Genomic DNA, 13419 nt, shown 5'->3' with positions numbered 1-13419 from the left:
CAATAACACTAATGCCTGATACGTTCTAACCTACATGCCATCAATGCCATAAGATATCGGGCTAGATAAAGGCTATATTATTATTTAATTACGAAATAATTTACTAGAGTTAGATGCTATTTTTTATTAACTTTAATAATTATAATTTAATGTTTAGCATTAATAAAAGTTTCCAAAAATGATTAATTTACTGTGTTTTTGTTATTTCTTACTCCTGTTTTTAGGTATTCGGTATTCGGCCGAATAGTGATTTAAATATTCGGTATTCGGCTGAATAGCGAAAAATAGGCCAAATAGGCCAAATACTGGGTAGTAACTAAATATTCGTTACATCACTATTTAAAACACATCTCTACCCTCAAAATTAAGCTTTTTGTATAAAAATTTTTGTATAAAAATGTATAAAAATTTTTAAAAATCTCATAACACGACATCACACACAATTTTACATCTGTTTGCCAAGGAAGTTATGCAACTCGTTACTGGATTTTTTATCGTTAAGTTTACAGTATACAAGGGTAACTTTTGGCCCTTCTATATGCACTAGATTAAATATTTTTCACTTAATAATGAAGTAAAATTAACAATAATATTGAAACTCTATTGTAAAAAGCTATGACATGTGTCCATCCAGAGATTAGAGATTTAATTCTATATTTAGAATTAAATGGAAGTCAAACCATATCCAACAGTAACATGCCAAACGCTCTAAGTTTCTGAATTATACTTATTGTTCTTATTTTTTTTTTGTCCTTAATTTCATTAAATGTTTCTACTAACTTAAATCAGTTATTTATGTTAGGGCTTATCATACCAGTAAATATGAACACAAAAAAAATTTCTTAAATTCAATATATATTTAAGTTTACAAAACAAAGATTTTACAATAATTAAAATTAGTATGTCTAAACTATATAAAATACACCCAAAATGCATTTTGGACTCTAAAATAGTCCCTCTTCAGTTGGTGTTTCAACTAAACTCACAAGATAAAAACACAAAAGTTATATTAAAAGGTTGAAGTCGGATAAAAAAACTGGCAGTCGGAGTCGATAAAAAAACACTCAACTCCAACTCCTGATAATTTTAGTAGGCCGACTCTGACTCCAGCAAAATTAAATACAAAGTCATTTTATGGAAGGCAGAGGCACTCACAGAGGGTTACCCTACTCTGAACTCTAAAAGGAGCCCCAGGCATTTACCCAAACACTTTTATAGTTAGCATTTTTAATATTTAACTTACATTAATATTTTTTTTATAAAAATATTAATTTTAAACAAATATTTAATAAGAGGAAAAAGAGGGAGTGATAAAATTCTACATCTACATATCTTTATTCTACAGCTTTCACACTTCAATTTCACCTTTCCAGAAATGTTAGTCCATCTAAAAAGTGTGCGATCTACTATTTCAGCAGCCCCTTGTTCAAAAAAAAAAAAAAAAATTATATACTCTGATCAATTAGTCTGGCTCATTCAGAAAAACAGAGTACTTATTTAGAGCAGGGATAATAAAGGAATGAATCAAAAATATTCAATTGGGTCAAAGTAATTTAGAAAACAATCCTCATACCGGTACTCCAATATCACTTCTTAAGCCTTTTAAATTTCCGGTACTCCATACGAAAATTAACAACTAATTAACTAACGTTTTCGATCGCCTCCGCGATCTTCGTCAGGTTTTATCGACGGTTTTGAAATAGAATGCAAATAGAATTCTTTCAAAATTCAAACGATCGAACCTCCCCCGCGTGCAATAATTGCAAATGATCCAACATGCAATTAATCTCCTTGATACCATCATAAAAATGTCTCTGTCCATCCGTACAGGAATACTACACTATTCTGAGATGCTACCATTGCGGGTGCATTTCGGATACATACCGCCACGCATATGATAATACGTTGCCATCCTTGAAATTAATACATTTCCCCGATTTTGACGCCTTGTAAATCTCAAGGGTCTCCAAGGCCCTGATGCGGTCCGTGTCGAATAATGTTTTAATGAGGCTGGTTTTATCAAAACCTGCCTTTATATTGGGGTCGGTGGCGTACGTCGACAGGGCAGTGGTGTGTCTTTTTTTGGCAACGTCATATTTGTGTTCCGAGATCCTTCTTTGAACGGACCTCTTGGTAGATCCGATGTATATTAGGTCCCTTTGGGACCTGTGATCCCTTATCGGGATACTATATACCACGGGTGGCCAACAAGTCGATCGCGATCGACCGGTCAATCGCGATGCCAATTTTGGTCGATCACTCGCGATGTCTTTGACTTAATGTGTTACACTTGTAGCTGAATGCAACGTGTGAACGTAACGCGCAAAAGCAACAATATGCATGCAGTTATGACTGGACTCGTAGAAAACACAGCCATTTAGCTTGAATATTTGATACTGCCATGCAGTAGCTTCTTTTCTTTAGTATTAACAATATTATTTATCCACGGTGACAACGTTGAGTTTCAATTTTTCATTTGTTTAAAATGTAAGTACCTGTTCTTTATGTTTTAAATTAAATTATGGCTTTTCTTATCTATCTATTTACTCGATAAGCGAGCGTTTTTGGCAACTATATTTTTGGATTTTTGGAAATACGTCAATTGAGATAAATATCCCAGTATCACCAAATGTAGCAAATGTATTTATTCTTGTTTCGGAACTACATACTTGTGTGAACTGGCATTTTCATACTTAAAGTTAACGAAGACTAAACATTCTGTCCTGACTGATTCCCATACTGAAGAATCATTATTATTATTATCTTTGTCAGGATATACACCTAATTATGTTTCCTTGGTAAGAGACGTGCAAACTCAGTCCTCCCATTAATGTAACGTAATAAAATAAATTCTAAATCTGTCTTCATCAGTAGCTAATTTCAATTAATAAATATTGTTAATAATTACTCAAGTTGTTTTAATTCCCCTGGATGTGAGTTTTTTGGCCCGTTAAATAATTACGTTGTTTTTTACATAGGTAGATATACAGGGTGTTTCACTCCCTGTATATCTACCTACGCGCGAGCTATTGATAGATTAGCAAAAAAATAAGTCTAAAAATCTTATATCATTCTTTCATGATAAATTTTCCTTGCCCAAAAAAAATCGCGAAAGTAAAATCTTATAATCAAATTATCAGCCGTACTGTGCAGTTTTATAACAACTTTCTCAAGTTTACGAACAAATAGTACCACAATTTATACATTGTAATTGATAACTTAAAATATAATATAATTTTTTTAAATAAAAATCTGTCTTGAAAGTGTCGAAAAATCGATTTTTTTAGGTGCCGCCTGTATGGAATGAACTCGTAACTGCAAATATCAAAAGTTGGGTCTGGAAATTTATTTTCTTTATGAGCCTATATCTTGAAAACTTAATATGTGATTTAAAAAATAAAAAATAGTTTTGAACATATATTTTCCTTATCTACCCATAGCTCGCGGGAGTGCACCTCGTACTGAAGCACAGTGTATAAACATAGTATGTATTTCACACCCCCCTAGCCACTTAGACTATGCCTACGACAACAAGTCAATCGCGACACATTTTTAAGATAAAAAGTAGATCTTATGTACACAAAAGTTGGCCACCCTTGCTATATACCCCTGGTGCTCTTAGAAAATCCGGCTTGTCTTTGACGTTCCTGAGTAGCGAATAGATCGATTGGGTTCTTGAGTACGACAAATTGGTGCCCTTCTTCCGCGCTATTTCCTTGTATAGGTCCTGCATACCCCTGTTGTACTGGACCACCGTGCGCTGGTTTGGCTCCGAATTGGACCTATCCCGTGCCACTGAAGCGTGAAATGCCGTGTTTGTATTACGGAAGTTACGCACTAATCTACGGACAAGGCCACGTCTGTATCCATGGCTAGCGGCTATGTCTTCTATGTGTCCCAGCTCTGTGAGCGTGTCCTCCCATTTAGAATTATGAGTGTACGCCCTCCTAACTAACGCCCTGAATGCCACAATCTTATATGGATACGGGTCTTCAGACCCAGCAGGTATGTACATAGGTAGGTAGTCGGGCTTGTAATACACACGCGTTTCAATACTGTTTACCTTGAGTTGAATGGCGACACCTAAAAAGTGCACATCGGTGCCCGATAGTTGATCTAGTTTAAGCATTGCCCATACGGGTTGTCATTAACACTGCGCAGAAAATCATGGACGTTTGGCTTGTTCTTCCATATGACCATCACGTCATCCACATACCTACGATATAAAATAATATCGTGTGTAAACTTGTGAATGACATCCCTCTCTAACTGCCGTAAAACCAACTCATACAGGTCGCCCGAAATTGGGCTCCCCATGGGGACCCCCCTTTATCTGTAAATATGTGGCGTTGTCGAACCTAAACAGCGAACTGTAGCACACTAGGTGTGCGAGCTCAAGTACGTGTTTGCGGTGTGCTGGTAGGCTATACTTGGTTAGTAGGACGTCCCTAAGGGCGCAAAAGCAAGGTTGGAGTTTGATGGATGGATATAGAGCCTGAAAATCCAATACCGTGACATGAGTGCTCTCTGTAACCTGTGTATGCTTCAATTCATCGACCAACTCTCTGGAGTTCTTCACTGTTAAGGGATAATCTTGGAGATGTCTAGCTAATATGCGGTGCAACTCGGTTTCTAGCATCTTCGTAGGGGCTCTAGCCTTATCCAAAATAGGTCTGAGCGCAGGCGTAGGCTGCGCTCAGACCTATTCTAATAAATTACCATAATTATTGACAACCAAATTATTAGAATAGAGGTAATTTATTAGAATAGGTTAGGTTAGAACGTGCATCCCCACTGTTTCAGAGACGAGCTGCCATGTTCGCTACCATAGGTAACATTAACCGTGATTTCATATTAAAATGGACTAAACCCAAAAATAAGTGGTAGAAAGGTTATAGAACAAAACATGTGAATAAAATGTTTTTAGATATCTTTTGTTTCAGCTTCATAAATTCTAAAAAATTTTTGATCTGATCTGAACCTTTCAAGTGTTTAGACACCATTCTGAAAATTATTTCAAAAACGTTGAAAATTATAAATATGTTGTAATTTGGTTGCAACGACTATCATAATGTTAACTTTTAAATTAATAAAACAAGTTTTAATCCTTTGATTAGTGAAAAAGTAATATCAAAATATTAACCAAACAACATTGAAACTATAAAATTTTACACTGATAATTTCAGTGTTATTACTGAAAAAAGAAAAAATGTCAAAATAAGTAATAATATTGGAAAATACGATCGTGTATATTTAAAAAAAGTAATTTGTTAAATGCTTATAATTTGAATTCATAGTAAAATATAATTATTTCATTGAATTTTTAAATTCCAAATAAACTAAGAAAACTGGTAAACAAAATAAATAAGTATCAAATTTTGGATGAAAATCAGTTTGTTGCAATTCTTTTAGCCCAACACCTACAAATTTTCTCAATTTTATTTGCAATTAAATTTAAATGAAAGCTTTAAATTAGTTCTAAATATTGAACATTTCAATAATTAAAACTAATTTAAAATAGTCTAAATTCAATGAAGAATATAAAATTATTCAAACAAAATTTACTGTATTACAAAATCCTAAACTGACCTGTTTCCTCATTAAGAATTGGTAATTCAGATAAATTTAAAGTGTTTTTTGTTTCCTTCATGGTAAAATACTGAAAAGAGAAAAAAAACTTTGTAAAGGCAAAACTATTATAATTCATTTTATATACTCTTAAGTTTAAAAAGTTTGTGGACCAATACAATTTTGTCAATAATATTGGCAGTATCTTAATTCAATATATACAACTGAAGTAGCTCCATAATCAGTGATTCACAGAAGGCATGACAATCAAATCTATGTCAGACAGCTTCATTGTATTACACAGATGGATTATTTTGAACAATAAAATTAACAAATACTGCCAACGATTGAAGGAAATTTGACAAGGAAACACTAGAGATGCTGCAAAACACTGTATGGAGACTAGAGAATGATACATTCAGCATTTGAGTGGTTTGCAAGATTCAAAAACAAATCAGGACTTGGTAGACAGCAATCCATAGGGTGGATACCAGTAATGTTCAAAATTAACCACTCAGTCGGTTTGATGAAAAACACAAATTTTATATTTACAGTAAATGTACAAGATAATCCAAATTAGAGTTACAATTAATTATGCACAAACACTAGTCTGAACAACAACCGACTATTCCCGTACAAATTCGTCGAAAGAACTCCTTACGAACAAACAGACTTGTAATTAACAAAACCTCCGAGTCAGGAACAAGTTCGTACACAAACACGTAACTTCCAATGAGAGAGTTAGTTAGCACTTCGATAACGACGATCCCTTGATCCAATCCGATCCGATCACCTCCGATACGATGCCAGCCGATCCCGATACGAACCTACGATACGAGCTTAAATAGTCGACCGCGTTCGAACCCTGCTCCAATCAAATTTGAATGTTCCCGCAACGGCCGCCAACGGTCACTTCCCGCCGGCCAATCGTCCGATTGTCGACGATTTGAAACTTAACGGTTCTTCCCACGGAAGTTCCTAACGGTCGTTTCTACCGGCCGATCCTAACGACTTTTCCGTTATGAAAGTTCGTTGTAACAAAACAGGTGGGAATCGCGCGCCTTGGCGATTCCATACCTTACAATACCCTTCCATATCAAAAAACAAGAAAAACTTGCAAGAAGTTGATGTAATCATTGAGATATTGTATGATGTTTGAGGCAACACTATTTGCTTACACATGACAGGTTTTTGTATTCCCTCATTATACATCTTCATTGCCAATCCATTCAGATGCATTGGAACTGCTTCATGCAGTTCCTTCTCAAAGAATTTTCCTTCCAAAATGTCTTTTAGTTTTGCGAAAAGGCGAAAGTTGCTAGAGCCAGATCCGGATTGCAGGTATGGCAATAATCCAAAACTTCCCTCTGAAAAGATTTTAAAAGTTTTGTTTTCTTAGCAACATAGGACATGTGTTGTCACTGTGAAGGATGACACTGCTAGATAATAGGCTTCTCTTGTATTTCTGAATGGCTTGATGCAGTCACTTCAGTGCAACACGTGTCAGCATTCATTATGGCTACTTGGATCATAAACTCAACACAGTAGACCTTTTCAGTCCATGTCCCAAGAGTCAATGATAAGAATTGGTGCCCAAACATTTTCTACATACCTAAATGGAGTGAGGAGGCATACAATGAATACAAAAACTTGTTATATAATAAAACAACAATCTAAATATCCAGGATGATTACATATAGATATATATGTAAAATCTAAATTGTTTTAATAAATATTTATTAGTTATTTTTAAATCAACATCTTATCCAGAACCTGTTACCGGTGTGTAATGTAAATAGTAAAGTTTATCACTAACATTTTCAAACTTTTAAGTAGTTTTTAGAACTTTTAAATTTCGAAAATGTTACCGATAAACTTTATTATTCACATAACACCAGTAACAGGTTCTGGATAAGGTGTTGATTTCCATCCCCGGTGTTCATGTGTTGTTGATGTTATTTTTAATCCTAAAACAAATACTACATTCTGAATGATCCTTAACTTATATACATACACAAATATATTATTAGATTCTGCACTATATATATTGAATAATGACAATTTATGATAGGTAGTATATGCTTTTCAAAGAATAAATTAAAAAAGAAATTTAATTTCTAAACAAATAATTGTATTTAAGAATTAGTTTATTATTACAATTATTAATTAATTTATTTTAGCATTTAATATAATTATACTAATGTCTATTTTTTATATATATATATATAAAAATGCATTGAATAAGTCTTTCTGCCTGCAGGTACAAATTGTTCATATCCATTATGAGTTCAGCTACAGCAATAGTGGTATCAGATGGACAGTCCCAAGGTATCTGAATCAACCAAAGCACCTTATGAAAATTTCTGGAAATGTAATCAAAGGTTCTTGAGAAGCAGACTAATATTTTACTGTCTAAATTATACAACAATATATTTATATAAATTATTGTTGTACATTATGCAAATCATAACAGTTATAAAATCCCAAATTCTTAACCACTACTACTTTTTCAGAATTATATTGCCATTGAATTGTGATTTTAAATTAAATTTCATTGTGGCATTTTGCTAATAATTTGAACTCGAAATCTCTTAACAAACATTTTTATTTGTTAAAATAACGTTCTGAATATTTTCGTATTTTTTCTTTAGATACAATTGAAATGTAGATTTTATGCTCTCTCTCTCTAATTACTATATATTTCATTATTAACTATTATTAATAGAATTTTGTCACAGAATTAGTTCATGTTAATGATTTCAATTATTTCATTTATTGTATATTGACAAAATTTCATCAATCTTTGAATTGAAATTTATGAATTTCCCAGTTACTTCCTAATCATGTTTTCAAAATTTCATATAAAATTTTCCACTTTCAAATGAAAGAAATTTCTATTCTTATAATAAATAAAACAACTTTTAATATACTGACAACATATAATATAAGCTATTGTATCATTTTATCCAGTTGAGAAACAATTCTTTCTAAAAATTTATCTAATGAAAAAAAATTGACTAACATTTTATACCAATACCTCTTATATATTACGAAAAGTTGATTATTAATATCGTAAAAATTTCTCCACAAAATTCATTCAAGTTGTTAATTCCAACTTTAGAAGTAACAAGTTAAAATATGGCAACACCAGCCAATATTTACAAAAAGAACTTCTTAGCCCTAACCAGAGAGAAGTCAAAATTCTTATTGCAATGCAAGTTGAATAAAGTCTTCATTTGTCAATATACAGAATTAAATTGCCATTAGGATGTGCTTCACTTCTCCCAAAATTTAGATTGGTATGCCTAAAAAAAGCTATCAGAAATACTAGAAGAACCAGGTATGTCAAGCTAACCAACCTAATTCAATTCAAGAACACCCTACAAGCTAAGGATCCAAACCTGTTGTCATATGCTAATGCTGAAGTCATCAATCTGGAAGAACAAGGTGGCATAAGATTTACATTAGAACTACAGCAAAAAAACTGCAGTGGATCTTGAACAACCAGAAGAGAAAAAAAAATCACTGCAGAAAAAGATGCAGATTATCAGTTGGATAATATTAAAGCACCAGAACACCCAGTTCAAGCCTTCAAATATGGCCCTATGTAGGCCCCAAAGCATTTAAACAGATATCCTCATTCCAATGTTGAAAAATTACTAACAGGAATAAAAGATATGCACAAGGACTTCTTCAGATGGTGGACAATTTTCAATGTAAAAAACAATGAAACCAATAACAAAGATCGTGGACAAGCATAAGTGAAAGTAAACAATGGCTCCAGGAAAAAAAACATAACAATCATTAAAGCTAACAAAAGCAGAAAAGTGGTACCAATGAAAAGGTTAGCATATGTGTTACTGCTTGACAAATACATGCAATCCATGGAATGTAGGCTTGTAGAAGAGGGATAAGATTAACAAGCTCCAAAACAGAGTGGCTACATTTACCCACACACATACCTAGCTAATAATTTGCATTTAAATCATGCAACAGTTCTGTCACCACAAACACCCAGGCTCTTCACCTTCACCAAATCATAAACCTGGCAAACAAATATGCCCTATTGTGGACAAAGTGAGGTCATCCACAATAACCTGAGAGAATTTTTAACAAACACCTCAAAAGATATAAACATACCATTTCCAATCCCAATGAGCTCATCACTAAGTTAGAAGAGATCACATTAACTGATTACATATAATGATTTTAGACTTTCAATCAACATATTCCTCTTAAATTAGAAGTTTTTGCGCTCTGAGGCTTCCTCTTTCAGAAAGTACCAACCCCACCGGTTTACCGACAGCTCTTAGAATTAGCACACCTAATGTGTTACACATCATTCTTCACCTTTGAAAACCAAACTTACCTGCAAAACAGACATTCCAATGGTCAGGTGGCTTTTGTGAAATGGTAATAATGGCATTAGACAGCAAAAAATTTTAAGTAAAATTGAGCCAAATATTCTATTATACATATGCTATGTTGATGACATCCCAATCATATGGAAATCTAAACCTAACATACAGTGTATATTACAGGAATTCAATAATAATCCCTATGGCCTTACATTAAAGCTAGAGCAAAAAAGTGAACAGAGGCCCACTTCCTAGACCTCCATATTCAAGAACAGCTACTTGTTTACAATGGTGTACCATAAACCTAAATCAACACCCTCTTTTTATACCTTCAACATCTAATGATTCCTATATTTATAAGGTAGCTGCAATTAGGACACTATTAAAAAGGACATATATGCATTGCACTAATATCAAAGACACTATGCAAGAGTTAGAACATATAAAACATAGCAGTAGAACATGGGTTACAGTGATAAACTAATACCTACATTAGTATGTACCATAGAAGAGAACTTTAAAAAGATATAGTCTAGGAACATAGGAGAGCAACTACAAACAAAAATTCAAAATTGTAAGCACATAGTAGTTGACTATGATCCCAGATTGAGTACAACTTACAAGATCATAATGAAACAATTAAATACCACTTTAGCATACAACCCAACTGTATACAAACTACTCAACAATGGTAAGGATAAGATTGAAGATAGCAAACTCCTGGGGTATATTCCATACACTGTATTGACAACAGATTCCATAGAAATCTAACATATATAGGCTCAACAAATATTTTTTTGATGCAAAGACTCAAAGAGCACCAATACATTATTAGTAAAAACAAACATAGTACAGCTCTAGCACAATACGTAAGCAACCAAGGGTCTCTCCAAGATGGGCAGAAGCAAAGCTTTTAAAATGCATATTTGACGACCATAAACTAATAAACTAAAAACCATGGAGGCGTTTGAAATATTTGCAACAACACTTAAAGGAAGCTGCATTAGCCGTAAAGAATCTATATCCATATCCAAGATGTGGCAATCTATATTAGATAACCTCTTAAAAAATAGCACCAACCAATAATACATGCAATAATAGTAATTTATATCTTGCTAAATAATTTCATTTTTTAGTTTCTCAATTATATTATTAGAAACTTTTTAATAATTTTTATTTGTAATTATTCATTTAAATTTCTTAAAACTACTTTGTATATTAATCTTTATATAAATATTAGTATATTTTAATTCAAAGACAATTACATCAAAAGAAAACGGTGTTATCTTGAACTTTGAAACTGCCGTAGAAGTTTGATACAGAATCTCCTAAACTTGATGCAGGCCGAATGTAGCCGAAAACATTCGTTTTTAATCGGCGAATGCTGGAAAGCAAGAGGAAGATGTGAATGGTAGTATTTAAATTCATTCAATCCCTGAAAAATAAACAATAAAGTTAATGACTTAAAACATTGCATAACACAATTTAACCAGAGTGCTTCACATTGTTATTACAGTTCATTAAAAACGCTCACCAAATTTTAAGTAGCCAAAAAAGTGTTCAAATCAACAGAACACTCACCAATAAAGATGGAATTTATAAAATTCCAAGAACATTTATCAGATTTTTTTAATCACTTTTTCTGACTTCTTAAAATATGATGAGGGTTTTGAACTGTAATAGCAATATTTTAAATTAATATATAATGTTGCAGTGGCGTGCGGTGACATTTGATGATAGGGAAGCTGTGCCAGCCCCAGATAGAATCATTGTAAGTGTTATACAATATTTTGGTGTGTAGCATCCATGAGCTTGGTGCTCTGTAAGGCATATGCACAAATGAGTACAATCTGGCTGCTTTACACAATTCAAATATTTTTGCCGTGAAAAACTGTCCAATATTTGACAATACAATGCTTCCATTAGGAATATGCATATACGAATTTATATTTGTGTATATATATATATATATATATATATATCAATATATCAATCTTATCATTTTTTTCACACATATAGAAATTTGTAATAAGATACATAATGCAGTTATAATAAAATATTAATTTTAATTAATTCAAAGTATGTTAAAATATGAAAATAATCGCACAATATGTATTTATATTTTAGAAAATAGAAGGGAAGGGAAGGGGCGCTCCCACAGCTTCCGTGGACGGATGCAACTGTAATGTCACATACAAAATTTAAATTATTGCATAAATAATGATTAAAGTGTACCTAGGAAACTCCTATGGTGGTACTTCCGGAATCTCGATAGCATTTGCGATTAGAAATGCAATTTTTTAATTTTCGTGGACCCGAGGATGCATGTTCTAACCTGAACTAACCTATTCTAATAAATTACCAAATTATTCTTTTCTTCTGTTTGTTGGAATCAAGGAACACATTCTAACCTAACCTATTCTATTCCCTAATTATCAATAATTTGGTAATTTATTAGAATAGGTTAGGTTAGAACGTGCGTCCTCGGGCCCACGAAAATTAAAAATTTGCATTTCTAATCTCAAATGCTATCGAGATTCCGAAAGTGCCGCCATAGGGGTTACCTAGGTACACTTAACCTAAATAATTTAATCAATACAAGATAAGATCATAGATGTAAAAACAAACATTCAAAAAATTTTCTATTTACCAGAGAAATTTTTAATCATAATTCGAAGGGGAATAAATTACTAACTTGTAAGTAATGTTAATTAGTTCTTTCTTGTTTAATACAGAGACGAAGTTGATAGAAATAAATTAATTTTACCGCTTATTGATTTGCATTTACAGCAACCCAGAAAATTTATTTCGTAAATATCGTATATTCATGTAAATTATCAACATTGAGAGAGTCAAGTTATTCGTACCCTGTTCAAAAGGATGGAGTGATTATTTTCCCCGCTTACCCTGATATTCAAATCTGTGCGACTGCACTGCTACAAACGACAGACTAGTAAACTATTTAATGTTGTTATTATATTTAAATTATATATATATATATATATATATATATATATATATATAATATTCGACAATTCGATTAATATTAATATATATATATATATATATATATTAATATTAATCTATTATATATTAATATTAATATATAAAAGAAATATTAATATATATATATATATATATATTAATATTTCTTTTTTAAAATAAATGTAAATTCTCAATTATTTTATTAAATATATTTTTTTAATATATGTAAAAATTATTCTAACGTATTAGTATATCCTTATCGGCTTTATTCGTGCTTACTGTTATTCGAATTTTAACATCTAAACATTCAGCAAATTGCAATTAAAAAATTTAATTAAAAGAAATTATTAAACCGCCTTACATTTATCTACTAATTATAGTGTAGTGTTCTTTCTTATTTTATGTTTAAAAACATTATTTTAACTATTAGACATTAATCGAATTGTCTATCTAGCTCTCACGCACTACATGTATACAAATTCACCGGTAGAAAAATGTGTTGTTGACG

General features: G+C 32.1%; 1 protein-coding gene across 1 annotated transcript in view; it reads right to left on the bottom strand.

Annotated features, from left to right (window-relative positions):
• Positions 1 to 12849, bottom strand: part of LOC136990407 (unconventional myosin-XIX-like) — a 64112-nt gene extending 51263 nt beyond the window's left edge. The window contains exons 1-2 of the mRNA XM_067288795.1: positions 12833 to 12849; positions 5590 to 5659 (exon numbers count right to left, since the gene is read on the bottom strand). Of these exons, the coding sequence (XP_067144896.1) occupies positions 5590 to 5650 (61 nt within the window). The 5' untranslated portion in view covers positions 5651 to 5659; positions 12833 to 12849. The remainder of the gene's footprint in view (positions 1 to 5589; positions 5660 to 12832) is intronic.
• Between the last annotated feature and the right edge of the window lie 570 nt (positions 12850 to 13419).

Source organism: Centruroides vittatus, unplaced genomic scaffold (genome assembly GCF_030686945.1).
Source record: "Centruroides vittatus isolate TY-2023 unplaced genomic scaffold, ASM3068694v2 scaffold_932, whole genome shotgun sequence".
Classification (NCBI taxonomy): Eukaryota; Metazoa; Arthropoda; class Arachnida; order Scorpiones; family Buthidae; genus Centruroides; species Centruroides vittatus.
This window is presented reverse-complemented; position numbering and strand designations above follow the sequence as displayed.